The 22716-nt window shown below is 44.4% G+C and overlaps 1 protein-coding gene and 1 long non-coding RNA gene across 8 annotated transcripts in view; both read right to left on the bottom strand.

Moving 5' to 3' along the window:
- Positions 1-17911, bottom strand: part of LOC143011260 (uncharacterized) — a 49488-nt gene extending 31577 nt beyond the window's left edge. The window contains exon 1 of the long non-coding RNA XR_012964900.1: positions 17802-17911. This is a non-coding gene — a long non-coding RNA (uncharacterized LOC143011260). The remainder of the gene's footprint in view (positions 1-17801) is intronic.
- Positions 17912-21126: 3215 nt separating this feature from the next.
- Positions 21127-22716, bottom strand: part of arhgef28a (Rho guanine nucleotide exchange factor (GEF) 28a) — a 36232-nt gene continuing 34642 nt past the window's right edge. For all 7 annotated transcript variants that reach the window (XM_076163511.1, XM_076163513.1, XM_076163514.1 and 4 more), the window contains one exon: positions 21127-22486. In XM_076163511.1, the coding sequence (XP_076019626.1) occupies positions 22311-22486 (176 nt within the window). In that variant the 3' untranslated portion in view covers positions 21127-22310. The remainder of the gene's footprint in view (positions 22487-22716) is intronic.

Here is a 22716-nt window from a genome sequence, read left to right as displayed (position 1 = left end):
CCGAGGTTTTTTTGATGTAATGTGATGTTCTTGACGTGAAGATTACAGATTATACGCATACAACCACATATACACAGAGCCTTCACACTTCTGATTGCGTTTCAACACACAAGCTGCATACTCATGCATTCACATCCGTGTGCACACCTCTCATGATAACAAGATTGCAGTCTTCAAAGACATTCATATAGAATGTCCACGTATTAGCTTCATTCAAGTCAATGAGGCACCGGATTTTATGCGCGCAAGCACATAAGAAAATCTGAACCGCGAATCACGAGAGGCCGTTTGATTCAAGCCCGATCAACAGACGCATCAGTGTCCTCCATCACTTATCGAGAGGATGGTTTGTTGGTGGAAAAATGTAATTACCTCGACTTGAAAGGCACCATCAATCTGCTCTATTAAAAGGAGCCAGCCAGTAGGGGTTTTGCTTGAAATGCCAAAATCACTGCAGCGCCTCTCCAAACTAGATCTGATTTTATTCCACACAAGTAAATGCCTGACAGGAAAAGAGAGAGAGAGAGAGATAGAGAGAGACAGAGAGTGTTGTGTGAGCTGCATTTTAAATGTTGAATCACTTGTACATGGATCACAGTGAGGTATCCATTGTAAATATGAAATACACATGAACACTGGCAGTGCATTGTCATGATATCTTAATGAACTGAAACGCTCATTATGAGTCGTTAATGTATGAGGTAAAGGTCCTGCTCACCCATCACACACCCACACAGGTGTTTGCACTTACTGATGGGACCTCTCCTCAGCACTGCGTGGGTGTGGAGGCTGAAGTAATTACATGGGACCCACAATTTCGAAGGCGCGCCTAAAGGTTACGCAATTTTGTTTTCATGCCTCCTTTATGTAACCTTTCCATCACAGAAAAAAAACCATTCTATCTCTTTATTGTCTGCGGAGCACAAGGTGAGTTTGGCGGATGCTTCCCTGTCTAAACATTGTGCAAAAGTGGAGCTACAATGCTGTGAGTTATGGTTTCACAGAGTTCTATTGATTTGATATTCCTCTTAGGCAGTTTCATAAATGTAATGCCTACACTCATCAACTTTCTTCGAAGGTTGAAATGTCCAATAGAAACGTGTGCAAGGGCACAACAACACATGTGCAGCGCCATATATTAAATGGCAATTACCTAAAACTATATATAATGGTGATGATGTCATTATAGGGAAGATAGTCAGATGTCGACTCTCCTCTTAATTAAAGAAACGTCTCAGTTTTAACTTTTCTTAATGCTGGACATGATTGATTACCATTTATAAAGGCGCAAACCAAAACAGTAAGCTAAAATATGTGTTAATTTCAGTGGGTTCAGACCTACCGATGTTACATTAGTGATTTCATTTAATTATATCAGCCACATATTACAGAACATTATTACAACCCGGGGCTCTTGGAAAATTATTCAATTCAAAATTGAAAATTATGTATTTCATGTAACAAGGATGATAAGTAGTTTTCTGGCAACTTGGAGATAACCATTAACAACATGTCATCAAACCATGAAAGGTCCATCCATTACAAAGTTAGACAGTTGGTTCATTTATACCAAAGCACTGGCTGTGTCGCTGCCCCTGTAATCCTCCATCCATCAGGTCCAATACTCTACCTGTTCATCCACCCACTAACTCCTACACACACACACAGCGCAGCACTTTTCAACTCTTGAAACGAATTACATCTCTCGATAAACAAGGTAACCCAGCTCAGGAGATGGAAACAGCAACAGCGGGTGCATAGCAACAGGGTTGAGAGGCCGGTCTGATAAAGAGGTGTTGCACGTACCGCCGGCTCACTGCGGCCCTGCAGGGTCAGGGGGCTGAGGCCTCATTTAAGAAAGACTGCATTTGAAAATTTAACACTGTGGTGCCGCTTTCCCCCTCCTGCATAGATGGAAGGGGAAGTATGCAAGGGGCTCATTAGAATGGAGATACACACATTAAGTTAAAGCAATAAAAACCTTGGAGAAATTGCAAAATCAGATTAGGCAGCACACTCGATTAATCTTTTGCACCATTTCCTGCGCAGGTTTACAGTTTTACACATTCACAGCTCTTTTCCAAATGCAGCATAATTTGTGTGATATTAATCACTGAAATATTAAACAGCAAGTATCCTAGCAGTTAAAAGAGGCAACAGCTTTTATTTTGAAATTTGTGATCACATTATCAAATCATTGGATATTCCCAGTGCTTATCAGCTGTGCATCTACTAAAATAACATTAAGTCGATAAAAAAACGTCTGCTGAAATTCTGCTGAAAAACAAGAGATTATAACAGTATACGTTTAGGAACATAAATGCAAGCAATGAACAGAAACAGCACGGTTCCTGAAGAACCTATATTACTGTATATCTATAATTCATCCATCTGAAATTATTAGAATAATGGCACCTTGTGTGTGCGGTGACATGTTGACATTTTCCAGTAAAAATAGCTCCAGCTCCCTGAAGCCTCGCCTCTGCAAACCTTTGGAGTTTGAGTGGAAAGGTTTCTCCAGCGCATGTATTTATTCATCTCCTGTCCAACAGTGCGTGGGCAGCAAGGTAAGTGCGGCTGCTCCTCTGACTGCACCAGCCTGACAGGATCTCAAAGGCCCAATTTACACTCTGCATCATTCCACTGTCTGTGTCCTCATATGATCTGAATGAATAATTTAAAAAAGCATGATTAAATCGGATTGGTCTGGCTCCCATTGTGACCTGATTACAGTCACAACTATATATAAATACTATCGGTACATTTGGGACACATTTAATGAGATGATAATTGGAAAAAGTCATCCTGCCTCATCCTCCAAGCTCTCTCTCATTAATAAAGTTATTTTGAATCAAGATCTGTGACTTGCCATAAATGCCAGCCCATGCATAAAAATGATGTATTTGGAGCAAATGCACATAACAAGAACTCTTTTCAAACAAAGTGCCCAGACAGCGTCATTACCAAGATAATATATTGTGGGATGAAGATCGTATTTTAACACAAGGCACCGAAGAATGAGCCCTAAAAATTCAGACGGGGAGAGAAACAGAGACATGGAGGGATGAGTCCAATGTTGCACAGCTTGAAGGTCACCCAGAATGGTTTGGCGGCTGTGCACCCCTCCAGACAGATCAGCCATGAAAAAGGTCAACCTCCTCCTTTATCGCTCTGTCCTCACCTACGGGTGTCATTTTTTTTTGCACACACACACACACACACACACACACACACACACACACACACACACACACACACACACACACACACACACACACACACACACACACACACACACACACACACACACACACACACACACACACACACACACACAGCTCCTCAGAAACCAGTTTGAATGACAATCCATTATAATCCTCTCTGCGGTGTTATCATAACCAGCTCAACCTCTGACTCCCATATTTCATAAAGTTGCTGAGAAATGAAAGCATGAAGTCAGCTCAAGAGTGTCATTCATTTACGGATACACCTACGGATCTCAGTGAGTCACCTAGTGGGATCACACACACACACACACACACACACACACACACACACACACACACACACACACACACACACACACACACACACACACACACACACACACACACACACACACACACACACACACACACACACACACACACACACACACACACACACACACACACACACACACACACACACACACACACACACACACACACACGCGCGGCACGGTGACATCATAAGCTGACCGGTCACTTCTAACTCTATTTCCCTCCCTCTCTCTTCCATCGGTTACGGTTGACGGCGCATTGTTAATAATTCAGCAGCAAATAAAAACCATATTGCAGCAAATTACCTCACTGCAGCATCCACCCTTGCTGCTGGACTCCTGATAATAAAGTCATGGCTTAGATCGGTTTAAGAGAGCATGACTGTAAAGGGAACATTACATCATCTATAAAAAGGCGTGTGTTTTCTATTATAAACATTTTCCCGCACAGAGGTTTCTGACTGGCTCCTAGTGCAGCGTAAACACAACAGGCGTAGCACCTCACATCAAAGTCGGCTTAACTGCAAACTGAATATCTAATAAGATCTCACAGCATGAAGGCTGGGTGTGTGTTTTTTTCTTACTCCTCTTAAAGCTGTAATAACTGGGAGAATTTATATGCGTTATTCCAGTCGAACTTAATTTAGGCTCTTTCATAGCGCTCATTTGGCCGTCCATCCCCTGTTGGAATTGCATGAGGCTTTTTACTAGCGACCCGCAGTGACAACCATGATAAATAAAAGGGAACCACCTTGCAGCTTGTCGCACGTGGAAACAACCTTCAGAGCGGAATGGGAGGATCATTCCCCACGCTTTCTGGGACCTATGGCCAGACGGGAGAATGGAGTTGTCAGAGGCCAATTCAAAAGTGGAATTAAACTGATAAATCTCTCGTTTCTGCCATTGTCGATGGTTTGCGATGCTCCCAGCCGCGCCATGGAGGTCGATAATAGCTTGAACTACAGTCGTGACACTTCTCTTCTGGTGTTGTAGGCAGGACGTGTACGCGATTGAGCTTCCTCGCAAAGCTCTGGATTTCTCTGAACTCAGGCTCTCCGTTTCCTGAGGAGGCTCGGCTGCAAACGTCTGCTGTGATGTTTGGGAATGCATCGTTTGGTGTGTTTAAGCGTCCTCGTGGTCAACCAAACACCATGCACGTGAGATTGAAGCGCATCTCTCAGACAGATTTTATAACAGAAAAACTTTCTCTCTCCCACCCTTCCTCTCCCTCTCTCCCTCTTCCTCTCTCTCTCTGTGTCCTTGTAGCTGCTACAGACAAGCGTGGGTGGTGATTGTTGTTTGATGGTGCTAATTTGAATATGCAGCTTCTGTTTGTGCCTGTGGAATTATAGGATTTTCTCCCAACAATAACACTGGCATTTGTTTACGTCTGAGCAAGAAAGACTGAGCAATCACACTGACAGACAGCTTCTTTTTTTCTTTTTTTATGTCACAGCAGATAATGAGCTTTCAAGCGCCGACAATAACAAAAAGCCTTTTTTACTGCATACTAACTAATAATCAGACACAACTTTCCTTTATATATCCCTGTTTTATAGTCATTCTATAACCCCTCATCCATCATTCTTTATGTGAGGTTACAGAATGAAAACATGTGACCTTCGTGACCACATTTAATTATAAATAACAATAATAATCTGTACTTTTTGTATCGCTACAATACAAGGGTTTAGATTTACATAGTGGGGATTTCGACATCTCATACTTTATTTAAAATCTGTTGAACAATGTAGTGATCGTCCCCGATGAGCTGAGAGGATTTCTACTGCTTTTGTTACTGAATCAGCCCCCTTTGTTTAGCGTCATACCGAGCTTTGCCTTTGAGAAACCGGCCTGAATAATTAACGCTCAAGCATCCTCCATACGGCAAAGGCTGATGATAACCGCTGTATCATATCCTGATGTATTCAAAGTGTGATGCTTTCTTTTTGAACCACGTATTCCTCATTGTCTGCTTTCTCCTGATAAAAAGAGATGAAAGCCTGAATAACGATTTAGTCGAGTATTTTGAGTCAAGCTTGACGGGATCGTTCTCGCGGAACGTTACCGAACACCTGAAGCGTCTACAAATATTTTCAGACTTCTCTTATCTGTTGCCGCAGACGTAACAGAGTGAGCAAGAGAAGCATGAAAAGGGAGAGATCAATACGCCGAATCTCCCATCATCTCAACTCCATTACTTGTCAAAACAGCGATTTTAGCCGTGGTGCAATATCACCCAAGCTGCTTCTTATTGCAGATTATCAACTCGTATCAGGACATAACATTAAATGCTATATTACATTTTGCTTCATTCTTCCTTGCAGCGCTCGCCCTTGGGCCGTAGTTGCCCTCTGCGTGCCCGTCTGAAATTGCCCGACTTTCCTCTCGACTTGTTAGTAAAGAACACATGCAGACAATCCAGAGTCTGGTCTAACTTCTCCGGAGAGCCATTTGCCTGCAGCTTTATTAAGATCGTCCTTCATGTTTTATTCAATAGTTCGGTGTGTTGTTGCAAACATATAAAAAAAAAAACGGCATTACAATAAACCACTGAGGGCTGGTGTGCGGTTCAATATGGAATGAAGCCTGAACATTTGTGCGCCGGGTTTGGTGATTACTTGCAGATAAGTGCAGCTCCAGTGAGCTTAGCGAGCCGCAGAGGAGCCATTATGCATCCATTTACCAAAACAGACCAAATTCAGCCTTCCTGCGTGTTGACTCCTGACCTCGGGTTTTTATTAGCAGCAATTTGAATGCAGCCTGTGTAACGTAGTCAGTTTTGATAATGCTGTCGTCTATGCGCGCCGTTTGTCCAAATACATTTCACCGAGAAACAAGGGATACATCTCTTTGAACGATGCTGCTCTGTGAATATGCATGTGTGGGTGTGTGGGTGGGTTTCTCTCAGTTTTGCTGTTGGTGTGTGTCAGCGGTGTGTGTTGATCTGAGCATAAGTATGCAGCTGCAGTCACACGTGCAGTCTTTAAAATGGCTAAATGTGTAAATGGTGGCGAGCCTTTTCGTTGACCTTCCACACGCAGCACCCGGTGTGTTGTTAACTCTCTAAAATGGAAACTATAACAGCTTGCTATAATAGTCACCCGTTGCTGTGTTTCATTGATGGACCCTTTTTCATGGAAGGACCCCTGTTGATCTATCAATGAGGACAGCAATGCGTCATGTGAGGGCAGACTGAAATTAAAGCTGGACTTGCTGCACGTTGCACTGCTTTGTGTGACTGAGTGAAAACCGCAAACGCTACAGGGGAGAATCGTTTCATAAGTCACTTTCATCATTCATTTTAGTGAGTTTGGCTTGGATGAGATGACAAATATTGGCTCGTGAAAATCTTGACACTTGTACAAGGTTGTTGGCAACTGAAGAGGCACAGAAAACAATGTATTTGTATGAGTGTGAAGGGCTGGATGAAAAATGACGCTTGACAAAAGGACAAAGCACCGAGGCGGCACAGGCCCCCCCCCACCCAAACACACAAGGCCAAACAAACAAACAAACACTTCCATTTCTATGCACATTTGTCTTTTTATAATCTAATGCCTTGATCTGCATAACCTCCCCATGGCAATTTGAATGCGAGTTTGAATGGAAATTGATGATTCAATAATGAATTGTTGATGAACAGAGCTCCCATCTGAAAGTTTCAGATCACCAGGTCCAGTGCTAGCGAGTGTTTTGGATCGAAGGCTGGCTGTACCGTGCTTCCTCTCTGCTACCATCTAGTGGTAACCTAGTGTCACCACTGGAGAAGCAGTATGAATGATTGTCTATGGCCTGAGAAAAAAATTATAACTTCAACTTTAATAACGTGATCCCCCATCCTCCTCAAAATCTACTACAGTGTTCATTGGCCCACATCACACACGCAACACAAACTCAAGCCGAAGTAAAAACCAATCGTCCTTGGTGGAGGAGTTGAAGCATTTTCTACGAACAAATGAAAGGGAATTTTCTAGGATCAAACTTTTTTCACCCACGAGCAGAAAATTGTAATCTTTGGCAGGAAACTATGTGGGGTGCAAAGTTGTGTAGCTGCAGGAGACAAATACAAGCCAACTTCAATTAGAGGGTGAGGGTGAATGTGAGAGTGAGCCTGAAAGGATCTTCAAAGTGTCTTGAAGATTCAATACTGCATTAATGTATACATATCAAAGATGAAGACACACATACACACACACATACGCACAGGGAGAGAGAGAGTGTGAAGGTTAACCAAGGACTGGGAGCTATCTACTGCTGTGCTGTGATTTTTCTAACCTCCTTGCTGATTTACAGCAGCTGAAGTGGGCACAAACACTCCGCCGCGAAGCTGCGCGATAAACGTATGACCATATCTCACCCCGGTGCCAGGCTCAGCAAATGAAATGGATTTATCTCTAAATCAGTGACTTAGACGCCTAATGCATCATTGTATCCGCCCGAGGCGATGGAAGTATCTTCACGTCGCCCCTCATACATTTATGCAACCTCTGTAGAAGGGCGCCGCTGTGGCAGGAAAGCTGCGGGATAAACACCGACCAGATTAGAGTGAACATCTCCCACTAACGACCTTTGCTCTTTCTGAAAAGTTATTAAATCCTTTCTTTGCTGTGCTTTGAGGATTTCACCTGCCCGAAATGGCGACTTTCTCTCGATATACTTTCTTGTCTCTCACAAACTCAATTCAGCTCCTTCATCTTCCCTCTTCCTGTCACCTGCTAAGATGGCAGAAGTCACTGTGATCAGAATGCTATCAGATCGACTACATAGGCTGCAAAGTCGTACCGTTGATCTCTGTCTCTCGGCACCTCATCGTCCTAGACTTTAGATTGGATGTATGTCGTGTCCCATCATCAGATCATGTAGATGATGCAAAAACTGGGATCTCATGAAAGACCAGAAAACTTTTGCTCAGTGTGGCTTCTAGTCTGGTTCATCAAATCTCTTCTTCAAGGGTGAAAAAAAAAAGTAAAAAGAAATTGCAAATGTTAATGTAGCCTGAAGAGAGAAGTTGTGACCTTCATCGCATTTTTTAGCAGGGAAAGAAATTTGCCAGTATATAAGAAAATATAAAACAATCTGTTTCTGTCCACAGTTACAAATCAACAGTTAAGAAAATTAGATTTATTTCAACAACAACAAAAATGAAACACCCTTGACGTGAGAAGAATGCAACACAGTTTCTCTGCCTCTGTGCTGAACAGAAAAGTAAAACCCCCCGAGTCGTATTTTAAACAAAAGCCACGATCCAATAACGGCGTACGGCAGGTTTCAAGCGACCGCGGCCGGAACCGGAGCGGGTCTGTGCCCGAATGAAGAGGACGATGACAGGGAGGGGGGGTGGGGGGGGTTGGATGGATGGATGGGTGACGTGCGAGGGGCTGAAAAACCAGACGGGAGGTCCTTTCTCTGCGAGGGCGTGTATGACAGCTATAACCCCCGGCGCTGAGGGGGACAGGTTTGTTTCTGCAGGACTAAATTGGCTGTCACGGCTGCCTGGGACGGCCCTTCACACGGCCAACCCCATCATATTCCCCCTGTAACATAAACTAAAGGGGGGGGCGGCGAGGTGGGTGATTTGGTGGTTGGAGGGTTGGGGTTGGGGGAGGGAATGCAATTACCGCAGCCTTTTCGTATGTCATCTCTGTCATGTATGAAGGTGAAAACACAGAGCGGCTCTTGTTGTAATGACTCACCCTCCAAAACTCATTTTCCACTTCCACAACAACAGACAGCGTGTGCGTGTGCGTGTGTGTGTGTGTGTGTGTACAGTCCTATTACCTGAAGCACATGAGATTGTCAGAAGCGCTCTATATTACATGCTATTACCTGCTATTCTCCCAAAGCTTTAATAAATAAACTCTCGGATGTAGCGACTCCTCTGGGTCCTCAGAGGTTGAATAACTGCCTGTATGAGGATTGTGCTACCGGGGGTTTGTGTGTGGCGTTTTGACACACACACACAAACACACACACACACAGGTCGTCGGTTTGCGTCACAGCCGATGTCTTGGTGTGGAGGCATAGCAGTGGCTGGAGATTGTTTTTACGGTTTTATTTTCATTGTAAATGGTCTCGGATAAGAGCGTCTGCCAACTGCCGCAGCTTTAAAATTGATTGACCGCCGCCCCGCGGTGAGAGACGGCTGTCTCCGCCCCTTGTCTGCCCAGATTTCCTCATTAAATTCAGCGCTATGACACAGCAGCGGTGATCGATCGCGCCACGCTCCCATCCTCGCGTGCTTCTGACATGATTGATCACGTGACTCTCCTCATCTCCCTCCATCCCCTCTCTCTCTGCCTCCATCGCAGCGCCGCACCGCTTCAATCTCACCAGCGCCAGTGTGTGAAAACTGATAATGTCGCCACTTCCGTATTGCTTTGGAGGCCCGTGATGAGGTGAGGACACGTTAACAACATCCAGAGGCGGGAAGCAACTACGTACATTGACCAAACCACGGCCATGATGGTGATGTCACATTAACTTTCTTCTCAAATTACTGCTTTCTTAAATTGGTAACGTTACGCGTACGCGCTCGTCACATCAGGGGAGCAATTAGACTCAATCACGGATAAACTATTGGTTGTTGGTGTCACGTCTCCCGTTTCTGAAATTTGGAGTTTGCTGTTCATGTGTCAGAGGAGATTTGTGTCATTTTTGAGAATTTTTGTTATCACATTCCATCTTTTTGGGGGTTTTATTTCACTCTAAACTCTTGTACACAGACATGTAAGGTTGTTCACACTGTCTGATGGAAAGCCTTGTATCTCCAATTTGGTAGGTTTCCATTATTAATGCGTGGCCGTGTACCAGTTACAGGTCCGTGCATGAATGATTTAACATTCTGGGGCCAATTACTACTTTTCCATTGAACGCTTGAGTACATTTCACTCATTTGATAGCGACTTAGTTTACATCCAATTTGGCCTAGATTTGAAGAATGCAGGACTCCTCAGCTCAACTCTCTCGCTCTCTATAATGGCGTCCATGTTTCGGGACTCGTTATCTGGATTTGGCCATCATTGAGATCAGATATCAGTCTGCTATCAAAGCCTGTGTGTGTGTGTGTGTGTGTGTGTGTGTGTGTGTGTGTGTGTGTGTGTGTGTGTGTGTGTGAGAGCTTCATTCATTTCTTAAATCACAGGTGCAGGTACCCATTCACGGCAAGTTGCCAAAGAATAAAGTATGATCTTTTGAACTTAAGGGCAGATTCCAAAATGTGTCCCTGCCGCACGGATCGCATTTACTGCTGCCCGGCTGTGACCCAGATGTCACGGGGGAGGTTCTGTATATTTCAGTCCCATCACAATCTGCGGGGCGTTTACACCTGAGGCCCTGACATGGATATCACGCCTTGATACGGATCAGATTTTACCGCAATGTGAACGTGCGGCCTTTGCTGCACATTGTGGTATCATCACTTTTTCCTATTATTGTTAAAATTGCATCGGTGACTCTATTACTGAGCATCTTTGGACTGAGAACAGAGGAAATTCCCCGGGAGCGACGGCCATCGCGGCAGTGAGTCACTCGTGTTGTTCCCCGAGCTCGCCGACTCCTTCTCAGAAAGTCATTTCCACAGCTGATGGATCGCGGGCGCTCATCCACAAATTAAACAGGAGTGTCTTCGTGCCGCGGCTCTCTCTCCCATGACACGAGAGGAGGTGATTCAACATCTCGGCGAGGCGGGAGAGGGACGATGACTTGTATGACACATGAACTTCTCGCACTCTCATTACGTGTGATCTATCATCGTACACCCGGGCCGGCGTGTTCTCCCCGGGTCGCTGTGCGGGGCCCTGCGACTGATGAGTGACCAGCTGACGAATCACAATTAAGCACCCCCCCCCTCCACTCTCTCTCTCTCAGCTGAGCTCTATCACTAAAGGTTATCAGTGTGAGACAGCCCTGGGTGTAAATTAAACTGAGATCGAGAGCGGCGCTGTCAGTCACCGTGTCTGGAGCGAGCGGATCCATCTGCGCCTGAGTCACCAAGGACATTACCATCCAGGAATACTTCCTGTTTCCCATTCTTTTTTTCCCCTCCGCAGTTTGATTATCATGTTCATCATGAATGCTCCAATGTGCTGGGAGCTCCTGGGTGATAAAAGGAGATTCATCAGGAATGCAGCCCACACCGGGAACATGCTTAGCAACACCGGCAAGCAGCGTGTGTGTGTTTGTTGTATTTCTTGATAAGTGCAAACAGCAGAAACATGTAATGTGTGCCTGGTGTCCACACACACACACACACACACACACACACACACACACACACACACACACACACACACACACACACACACACACACACACACACACACACACACACACACACACACACACACACACACACTCTCAGGCAAATACAAAGACAAACTGCTATTGGATTACCATACCTCTTTCTACAATGAAGCACAGATGCTCCTTTGTGCGCCCCACACAGCACAGCACACACACACACACACACACACACATATTTCATCCCTGCGTTCGCGGGGCGCACAGGCGACCACAGAGACTCGTGCTTAACACAAAATACGAGCGATGTCACAGCGGCGATAGGCCAAGATTATATTCTCCCATTTAAAAGAGGAAACCTAAGAGGCTCCGTCTCAAAGCGGAATGCGGCGAGTCACCCATGACCGGGCGGGAGTCCGCCGCTTATTAAAACCAGAATTCTCAATTACGGAAAACTTTCACAAGTCGCACATCAAAAGTGTCTTTTATGGCGCTTTATGGAGATCTGCCGAGTGTTAAAATGTCTTCCCTCATTAAACGTCAGCGAGTTAAGTGTCATGAGAGTCGAGTCGAGTCACGCTAGGAGGATTTCATGGGGAGTTAAAGCTTCTCAGACCTTCTCGCCGTAAACACATACAACGCCATTAAGATTCCTGATATTTACTTTCCATAGGACAACGGGAAACCACTTGATCGAATATGTGTAACCAGTATAACGAGCCGACCCAATGACAGACAATTACAGCTGCTCTCACCTTTTGTCACACACGTCTCTTGTTAGCAAAACGCTCTTCCCTCAGCTAATTGGGCCTCTGCACTCGGGCTCAGGCCGGGCCGGGTAATTGCTGAGCTGCGTCTGAATTTGCTCTACTGCTTCTCGCTCCTGTAATTAAAATTCATAAGGAGCTCCGGGGGGCGAGCGAGCGGCGTGTTACAATGCGAGCAAGTGCCAGAAAGAAGTGCGGGGTGTTTTTCCTCGCCGCTATCGAGCTCTTTGCACCCGATCGAACAGGAGGATCACCGACCTGCCGACAGTGAAGGCAGCACACGGAGTAGACGGGTGACAAAATTTGCTCCGGTTCTCCGCCAACTGAAGATAAAGGAAACGTCAGATATCAGATAGTTCAAAGCACAGAGGAGCGGTTTCATTCTGTGCACAGTCCAAATTTGCATGACGACTTTCAAATTAACGCCTGCATATTTACATTCTATGTCCATTTTCAGAAGTGGATAGATTTTTACTTTATAAACAAGCCGACAGGACTGTGAGTGTGTTAGTCTGGCTATGACTGATGGAACTACTGATCAACTCAACCTGATAAGACTCAATACATCACTCAGTTTGACAGCAGGATGGACGTCCTTATTTGTCTAATCATCAGATGTTCTTGAGCGTGTAGACTTCATGTCAGCTCGTTTAATGGCTCAATCAACACACACCATAGCAGCGTGCATCCTGTTAAGAGTCGTGCGCAGAATTTGATCCGGAAAAACCAAAACGGTCCATTTTTTTATTTACGAGCAGAGAAATGAATTGTTGGTGTAGTACATAAGTAAGTTATTGAAAATGTAATGAAATGTTGTGATTTAGGATCTTGGCTCGCCCGCCGTCGCAAGAGGTCTGGGTTCACTGCCCAGCAGCAGTGCCTCAAAGGACTTGGCTGGGTGCCCCGACAAACACACACACACACACACACACCAAACACACACACGCGGCAGTGAGGGATCATGTTAAGGTCACTGCACCGGTGACTCCAGCTGGTGGGAGGGGCGGTTTCTCTGCTGCGGGGGCGATGGTCGGGCAGAGATACCTTCAACTGCACGTTACACTTTCCCCCCGGCTGGTCAGATGATGAAACCTCCTGCCGTTAGATGAAAAGCAGCTGGGGGCTCTGAGACACGCAGAGGCCCGGCGGAGGGGTCGATACATGCAGCAGAGAGCATGGTTTAATTTGAGAAAGAAAATGGCGGAATAACACTAAAAAAGAGCTCTGCAAAATCTTCTGATGTTTGGAGCACATTCTGATTCAATATGGAGCCGTTAATGACTACTTTCTCCATTTCTCCGTCTTTCTTTCCTACCTTCTCACTCTCTTTGGGTTTATTGACGCTGGCTGACAGTGACACCCCTCCTCTTTGTCTGCCAGGACCCTCGGGAGGACTCGCTCTCGTTCCGCGTCTGCGATTCCGACGCCGAACACTCGGGTCAGCTACTTTGGCGTCGCACATGTTAAGAACAAAGCAACAAACTGTCAATTACACTCTGTCCTCCGTTCACATTTGTTCCGCTCTCCATTCTACACTTTGTTTTGATTAAAGAGTAAGATTTCAATTAAATTGCTGCGTAGGCGTACGCACAAAAATCGCCCTGGCGCTCTCTGACAGAAATGGAACTCGGTGTGCTTTTGTGGTTCTCAGACGGGTGTAAAGCCAAACTGACTGCGAAATAGAAGATGAACTCAAGTCAGTCTAATTTCATATCAAAACAGTCGGTGAAAGGCAAAGCCGTGCATGCTCATACTCCACATAAATATACAGTTTGAAGAGGATTTAAGTATGAAAAGAGGAAGCCTTCTGTGGGATCATGGAGCTTTAGTCTACAAAGTGCTCTCTGCCCGCCAGGTATCTGACAGAACAATGGCGTATCGTTCTTTCATGCAGGACTTTGGGTGTAACGTCTGCTGTCATCTCTGTTTACGTACGATCATCTGTCTGGACACATTCAGAGCTTAAACAAAGAACAAAAGAGCCACGGTGACCTGGAAGGTGAAATCAGACTTCTATTGTAGTTCAGTTGTGAGAGGATTAATTTAGACCATTGAGCTTTGAGAAATGTTGAGATATTTGGAGAAAGAAGTACATTAAAATGATGCAAGGCAAAGGTGCAGGGGCTGTTGGCTTCTTAATCATCAGTACCTTACAACTTAATTTTGCGAAATATTAAAACTTTGAACAATATAATAACAATTTTCTTTTTTTGTAACTTTTCTGCAACATCTTGTGTTTTGTTCTCTTTTTTCCTGTGATATTAAATATATTATATTCTCAAAATGTTATTACTTCATTTGTGTAACATTCTGACATTTTCCTCAAAATATTACATCTTTATTCTTGTAACAGTGTTTTCTTGGAACATTTGTACTTTAGTCTAGGTTTTCTTCTAATGCGTCACACCTTTGCTTTCATTTGAGAGCTTTAACGTTTGACTTCCTCCTCGGTGCGGCACGGCAACAACAAACCTGCAGCCTCTGCAGATCTCCAGAACGAGAGAAAGGACCAAACTAATGGAGCGGCTGTGATTTTCAAGCAATTGTTCTGCAATTGAAGCGCTTCTCTCCCGAGCCGCGGGCTGACAAATTAAGTCTGATCCCTTTTCCTCTATATCCTCCTCAAATCTTTTAATGAGGCCAAATCCTTTTAACTCGGGCCCCAAGTATAGGGGTTATGGATATGACTGTGTATGTGTTTATCCAACAGTGTGTGTGTGAGAGCTCGGAGGAGTTCTCTCCTTCTGTCAAGGTGGAGCAGAAGAGCAGCAGTTTCCTCTACAGGAGAAATCACATCAAAGACATCAAAAGGTAGAAAAGGCGATGCCAGGTAGTACGACTGTCACATCATCAGAGCATCAGAGCATCCGTCAGTCCACCGTGTGGGAAATTAAAGCCTCAGCTGCAGCGGAGCTACAGAGGAACTACATAAAATATCTGTCTATTAAATTTCACCTGACACGCTTTGAGCTTTTACTGACTCTCTAATGACAAACTGTGACATCACTATGACCAGGTTATGTAACTGGGGACGGGACTTAAATGATATATGATAGAGCAGTATCACTGTTTATCAGCCCCCCCCCCCCCGCCCCCCGATTCCAGGCCAGCAATCATCATTAACTGAAGGAAATTGCATTGACATTGCTAAATTAAGTGCCAAGGAGTAAGACAATTTATAGAGTCCTTAGAGGAAATGTCCAAAATTATTTAATGGGCATCAGTCAGCTCTCTCTCTCCCTCTCTCTCTTTTCCAAATCCTGCATGATATGTCAAAAAACAAGTAAACCCAAATGGAAGCACGTACAGAAATGAGACTGACATGAATCTCTGAGGTCCCTGCGTCTGAGTTCGAGCCCCTTACGTGCTGTGACCCACTTCAGCTACGGGTGTCTAACACGTTTAATGTGCAGCGGCCTAAATAATATCTGCTGTCACTAAGTGCAGCGCCTCACTTCTGATCACAAGGCTGCACCGCCGCGGCCCCCCGACGCACAGCAAATGACCGCTGCAAGCTATAATTGTCTTTTTCCTTTTTGCACGTCAGGCATGGCGGCGGTGCGGACTGACCTTGTTTTCACCTATTTTAATGACGGTGTATTGGTCTAGAAAGGCCAGCACTTTATCTGTTAAATGCTTCCACCTCTGATGCCGAGAAGGACATTATCAAAGGGAGGCAGAGTGAGCTGACATTAAAGGCTCGCGGCTGAGCGAGCAGGGAGGGATACGCTCGCGGAGACACACAGGGACGTCTTCTGCATGCACATATCGGCACGTTTGGACAAATAAAGGACGAGGATTCTGACGGTCCATCGTTTGGATATGTATGCAGGTCACATTATTGTCCGGTATAAAAACAGTTTGAGAGTAACAGGAAAGTATCACACATGCCACATTCTGATACTTCAAACGTTTAGGATTGGGATTAAGCTGTGACATTTATGTGGAAGAGAAAATGGCAGAGCTATGTACACACTGTGGTCCAATGTCTTGATGTTACCACTCTACACTGTAACTCAAGCACGTTGCTCTTGCGTTTACCTTTGGTCAAATGAATTTGTATTTCACCTGACAAAAGCACCTGACTAATCCCTTACCCAGCACTACACATACGCCGACTCTCTCTCTCACACACACGCACGCACACATAGGCCTCTGTAATTTGCAGGGACAAAGGTAGAAAATGAGGGACCTATTGAAAAGTCATGCGGGCGTGTTGAGCTAACGAGTGAGCCTATTGTTGATGATCACCCCTGTGTCACGGTGCAGGATCACAGCGAACAGCTCATCCCCACACGCCCTCTCTCACACGAAGGCCGTCACACGCATGTCACGCACTCGTGTGCCGACAGGTGCGGAGCTTTCGCGTGTATCGGTACGCCTGGAAAGCCGTCCTGCCGACAAGACAGCCAGCAGACGTTTTAGAAATGGCCCCACAAATCCACATACCACTCTACCACATACACACACACACACACACAGACAGATGCCACAGAACAACAACATCAACAACATAGTGATGACAGGAAAACAATGGGAAACCTGACAGGACGGCAGACGGCGTACACGCGACCATAGAAAGACGACGTCATGAAAAGAGATACCACATTGATTCATCGTTCAACAGGTGGCACGACAGATGCTGCACACAGGAATATGACATCTCTCTCGGTCAAACCTGTTTTTCCTCACATGCTCAAGACCAACAATTGTTTAGGAGACGAGGAACAAACAACATATGCAAAGATGAGTTTGTGAAGAATGACAGCAGAGCAACTGGTGATCCAGTGTTAGTTTAGTATTAAAACACAAACTTGAAAAAACATTGAAGAAAAACTGTTTTGGGAAAATCTTTCTTATTATTTGATTTTGACTGAACAGTTTAAATGTTTCAAGGCCAAAATGTGACAGTAGCTATTACATCATCAACCTCTGGCTGAATGGGCTTTTCCCTTTCTATGTCCACCAAGTTTCATCAAAATTTGTCAATAATGCTTTGGTGATTTCCTGCCTACAGACATCCAGACAAACACAAATCTATTACAAAAACATACATTTCTAAAGACTAAGCTCCACGTTCTTTCTCGCTCTCTGGTGTGCAATTCAATAGCGGTCTCCAAAAATCTTTAACGTGAAAACACCATTGTAAGAACAAGCGGCGGGACAAAACGCCAAAACACCGAAATAAGGCGGGACAGGCAGAAACACAGCATTCACATGGATTTATCACTTTTGCATTGATTGGTACTCACCCTCTGGCAGTCTTTCGTCTTTTAAAGCAATTTGAAGTCCATGGATTATCAATGGATTTCGATCCGTTCTGACATCTCAGCCAGAAAGGTCATTTTCAGATATCTTCAGTACACCTGGAGCAAAAAAAAGGAGAAATAGGTTTTTATCGTGTTTGGAAGATTAATCTCAGCAAGGGAGAAGCAGACAGGTGGGATAAGTCAACAATCCAGCTCTGTACAATGAAGATGGTCACTGGGCGAGACTTTTTTACTGTTTTTTGGAAAATGCATTTTCTTCTTTCTCCCCATGTTTATGTGCTTTGATGCTCTGGTTTCCTTCCAACCGTCGCAGTGACCTCAGCTCTGAACCCTGACCAGCTGTGGATGCTTCCTGTTCCATCTTAAGCTTGGGATGGATAGAAATGCACAAAATGGACTAATTTCCCCATGGGGATTAATAAAGTATCTGTGGATTTCGGATATTCTGCGTTTTGTGCGTCTTTCAGGTCTAAGACAAATGGGAAGTCCATTTCTTAACTAAAGTCCATCTGCATCAATGTTTGCTTTGCATTGACAAATAGTCCTCTACTTCGTCTGGTTTAGCTGATGTCATACATTTCTACTGTAGCGACACACTGGAGTCGTGACAAAGTGACTCTGATGTCTGATATGGAAACACAACAATGGCCTTACATCCTGATTTCAAAACAACCCAACATTTCAAATAATAGAATTACAGGAGTGAAAACACAGTTTGTTTTCTTGCATGTTTATTTACCATTGCTCAGCTTCAACGTCATTGGTTGTTTCATCCTCACAACTGCAGAACTTTTTTTCCCTGAGGTTGACACTTGTAATTATGACTTTGTTGGCTTTTCGATTAGTTATTCTTCCCAAATTCCAACACCGTGTAGAATCAGAGTAAGGTGAAAGGAAGCTTGAGCCGGAATGTCCAACACAGTGCGGAATAATATCAATTAATTGCTGTCACCTGCTGGTCCCACTTGCTGCCAGGGAACACAGAGTACCAGGTGAAAACAATTAATTCATTAGCTGTCTGCTGCTGACTGGAGACCCACAAGCTCAAGCCTGCTGAGAACTTCATGAAATAAGGTTCTGTGTTTGTTTTTGCTGTAGACTCTAAATGGCCACGGTCAGCTTCTAAGGTGACTTTCCATCTACTTTGACTCTTTGATTTGCTGCACTGCGACATCAAAGACATTTAACGTGTCCAGGCTATAATTAGCGCTTGTTTTGGCGTAAACATTGCACTTGGCCTTGACACATCTGCAGGTGATGTGACGGCGACTTTAAAGGGCCGCGATGAGTGAGACCAATTAAAAATTCGGGTCGAAAGGAAAGATCACAGGTTGCGTCACCTCAGCTGCCATAACAAAAATAACAGATTGCATTCTTTGCAAAGAAGATTGCCCCGACAGAAATATTTTGTTTCCAAAGCCGGCTAAGAGAAAAGGTGAAGGTACTTTTTATCTGTGTGATAATTATGGCTGGAGGTTATACGGCTTTCTGGGGCCGCTGCTGCATATCGGAGGGGAGAGGGATCCATGCGTATTCGGATTTACTGACCTTTATGTCAGATCAGGCATAAATCTTCTCATTCCACGAGTAAAGAGACATTAATACCCCACGAAAAAATAGAAAAACTTTGCAAAGTCTGGAAAGTCAAACAAATATACAACAAGTGAGGTGTTAAAGTCATCATAGATTTCCCCCCACTAGCTGTGGTTGTGAAGAATCTGCAGATTTACAGAGTCTAGACTGTCTCTATATTTCAACCCAAGACAAATCCAATAACCACTATATATGCTGTATATTGTTGAGGTTTCTCATAAAGGCACTCCTCACCGGGATAAGCTTTAATGGCTGTTATTTATATTTGGCCTGGGCAGGTTTATTCTGCACGCCCACAGAAATCATTACAGTTCCCCTTGGGAGAGGCTGTAGCAATGTTTGTGTTTCACCCCGGCAGATGACTCAGCGATAATACTCTTTCCCTCTATCGGGTTTTCCTTATGGGTAACCTTCCTCAGAGGTCATTATGAAACAACAGGGAGCGACAGAGGGAGCCCACATATGGGGGCATGTTTACTGCTTAATGAGCAGGGGAACAACAGAGAGCAAATGGAGGCAATCAAACACTGAAGCTAATAAACATTGGATATTATTCTGTTGGATGTAGCGATCATCAGCTTTGATTCAACCGTCAGCAGAGTGCAGGGAGGTCTGCATGAATAACTTTGTAAAGTCATCAGGAAACTCACCCAGATGGCTGACTGGTATGCCCATGTTTTAAAGAGCTCACGCCTGTCACACACAAACACACTCACACACAGGTATTATACATAGACACACCTTCATGACACAGCATACCAAAAGTTCTGCTGCAGAAAAATGCATTCTTCCCGTCTCTCCTGTCTCTGACTCAAATGTTCTTCCTCTAGCACCTGCTCCCCTTAAACCAGGATCAAATTTTAAAGGAGAGATATTATGCCGATTTTCCTGTTTCTCATCTAAAACCTTCATTTAGGGGTCCAGTTTGTAACAGTCATAATGCTTTAAAGTGCAAAAACGCATTGATTATGGATTGTGGCCAACCTGGTGTTGAAGCAAACACACAAAAGTAGAGTTTCTAAACAAAAATAAATGTTTATCTCAGTGGATACACTTCTATTGGCGTCAACTACAAGTTTTGATGGTTTCACAATTTTCAGCCCATGAAAAGTGAACGAAAAGCATAAAATGCTCCCTCGTGTACGTCCACAGAATGTCTAAAGCTACTGCAGGCGGAGTGAACACTGTGTTGTGATCTGATTTGGTTTGGTGATGCAGCTGGAGAGTGTAACAGCACCGATGGAGCAGACGGTCTCAAATTTGAACAAAAGAGCTGTTTACATATAGATGGTTACTTATTTGTGCATTCATAAATGTAAGCGTCTATGTTTAATGTAGAAGTACTTGTTGTTATTCTGAGTGGGCTGTTTGTCGATTCTGAGACTTTCATCTAACACTGTTGGGGTTTTAATGTGTGGCACTGCCTGAGCTGTATCCAACACATTACATCACTATCCTTCATGCACCTGGTCCGCCACCTGTCGCTGCTGCATACACACTTGTTTACACTACATCACACACTTTACATTTCAGACCACTATCATGAAACCAGAGTGAAATTTGCAACACCATGTTTGCATTTCAACCAACATGCAGCTTTTTTATAACAGCTGTCGCGCGCCTGCACCTGTCTTGTTCGCAGGTTAATAAATAGCTTTTTCACGATCTCATCTGACGATATAAAGCAACAGCACAACAAGGACACACAAACATCTGTTTATCTGTTTATTCAGGGACAATTCTATGTACAACACACAACTCAACCTTTTACAAAGAACTGTAAAACACTTGAACTCGTTGGTAATAAATAAATAAAGGAGCAGACATATACACATGTAGTTCTGGAGTCACACACATTGCTTTGATGTCCCTTCAGGAAATATATACGTGCAATAGTAATAAAAACTAATGTTCCTCCGTGTTCACCGACATTCATCTTTAATAGTGTCTGTACAATAGAAAAAGGACTTGAGGGACATAAAGCACTGGCAGAGGGACCTCTTTACACACAAATGGACAGAGACGTACATGTACTTCATTAATATTCAAGTGTAATAATTTAGCATTAAGCGCAACAGCATCAATAAGGCCACTTCCTGTTATTCTGGGAGGAGAAATCAGAGGAACAATCTTCTACCTTTTATAGCTTGTGGTTATTATGAATGACCGAGAGTGACAGGAAAAGATGAAAGAAATGTTTGTCTCATCCATAACGTTCATCGTCCAATACCACAACTTTCCATTACATGCTGCCGATCCAAATCCATCCGTCTTAAATCTTTGTTTTATTCCCTGTAACAGCAACAACGTCCCTCTGATAAAAAACAAATCAATGATTTGCCGCAGCCAGCAAGTTTCAGAACGTGGGGATTGAATCATTCCTGAGCGATCGGTCTTGTCTTGTCTCGTCTCTCTGCTCGGTGATGCTTTCACATCATGCTCAGCTTGTTAATAAACAAGAGCGAGTTTGCTTCTCGGCCGAGACGGTCGCCACTGGATTGATATTGGCTCCAGTTCTTTCGGACTCTGTGATAAATCTAATAAATACAGAGCTTGAGGGGTGACATAAATGTGGGATTAGAGAGGGAGAGCGAGCGAGTAGGGGGGGAATGGGCTCACATACACACATGCAGAGAAAGATAAAAGAGACATTGGACACCCTTGGGTGCCTCGAGCTCGGGTGCCCAAATCAAGGCAGGCTGTGAGATTGAGTACAAATCAGCCCGTCTGTGTTTCTCCCTCTGTGCCTCCAGCAAGCCGCCACACTGCACCGTCCAACAAAATTGAAAAGACCACGCAAAAATGGAGAAAAGCCGTCCTCTGCCCATCCTGATACAGGTTCAGTCTCGTCTCTTCAAGTGCTTCAGTGTGTACTATATGTGTGTGTGTGATCCGTTTTCACAAGTACACAATGTTTTCCTCCCGGCTCTCCTCCCCACCGCTGTCTGTCTCCAAGGAAACCAGCACACTGAGGTCCAGCTGAGGGTCACCGGGATGCGGGAGAGCTGGATATGGGTCAGTTCCTGTTGCCGTCGACGACCAGGCCTCTCTGATGTAGCTGTTGCTGTTCAGATCTGAGCGGGATGCACAATGGCAAAAATAAGTGCGTTTTAGTAATCTGAGCAGGAAAAAGTTGCTGATTTCAAATTAATATGCAATCATTTGATAATTGTAACAGGGGGTAAAAATGGAAACAAGATGAATGGGATGGGATGGTGAGGGAGGAATGTCTTGCCACTTGTTTAATGAGCTCAGTCTAATTGTTTAGCCCACTCATCTAATCACTAACTGCATATACATCAAC

This window comes from Genypterus blacodes, unplaced genomic scaffold, assembly GCF_046128005.1.
Source record: "Genypterus blacodes isolate CSIRO-AG114 ecotype Tasmania unplaced genomic scaffold, CSIRO-AGI_Gbla_v1 ptg000133l_1, whole genome shotgun sequence".
In the NCBI taxonomy this organism is placed as follows: Eukaryota; Metazoa; Chordata; class Actinopteri; order Ophidiiformes; family Ophidiidae; genus Genypterus; species Genypterus blacodes.
Note: the sequence above shows the minus strand (reverse complement) of the source record. Positions and strands in the feature narration are given on the sequence as shown.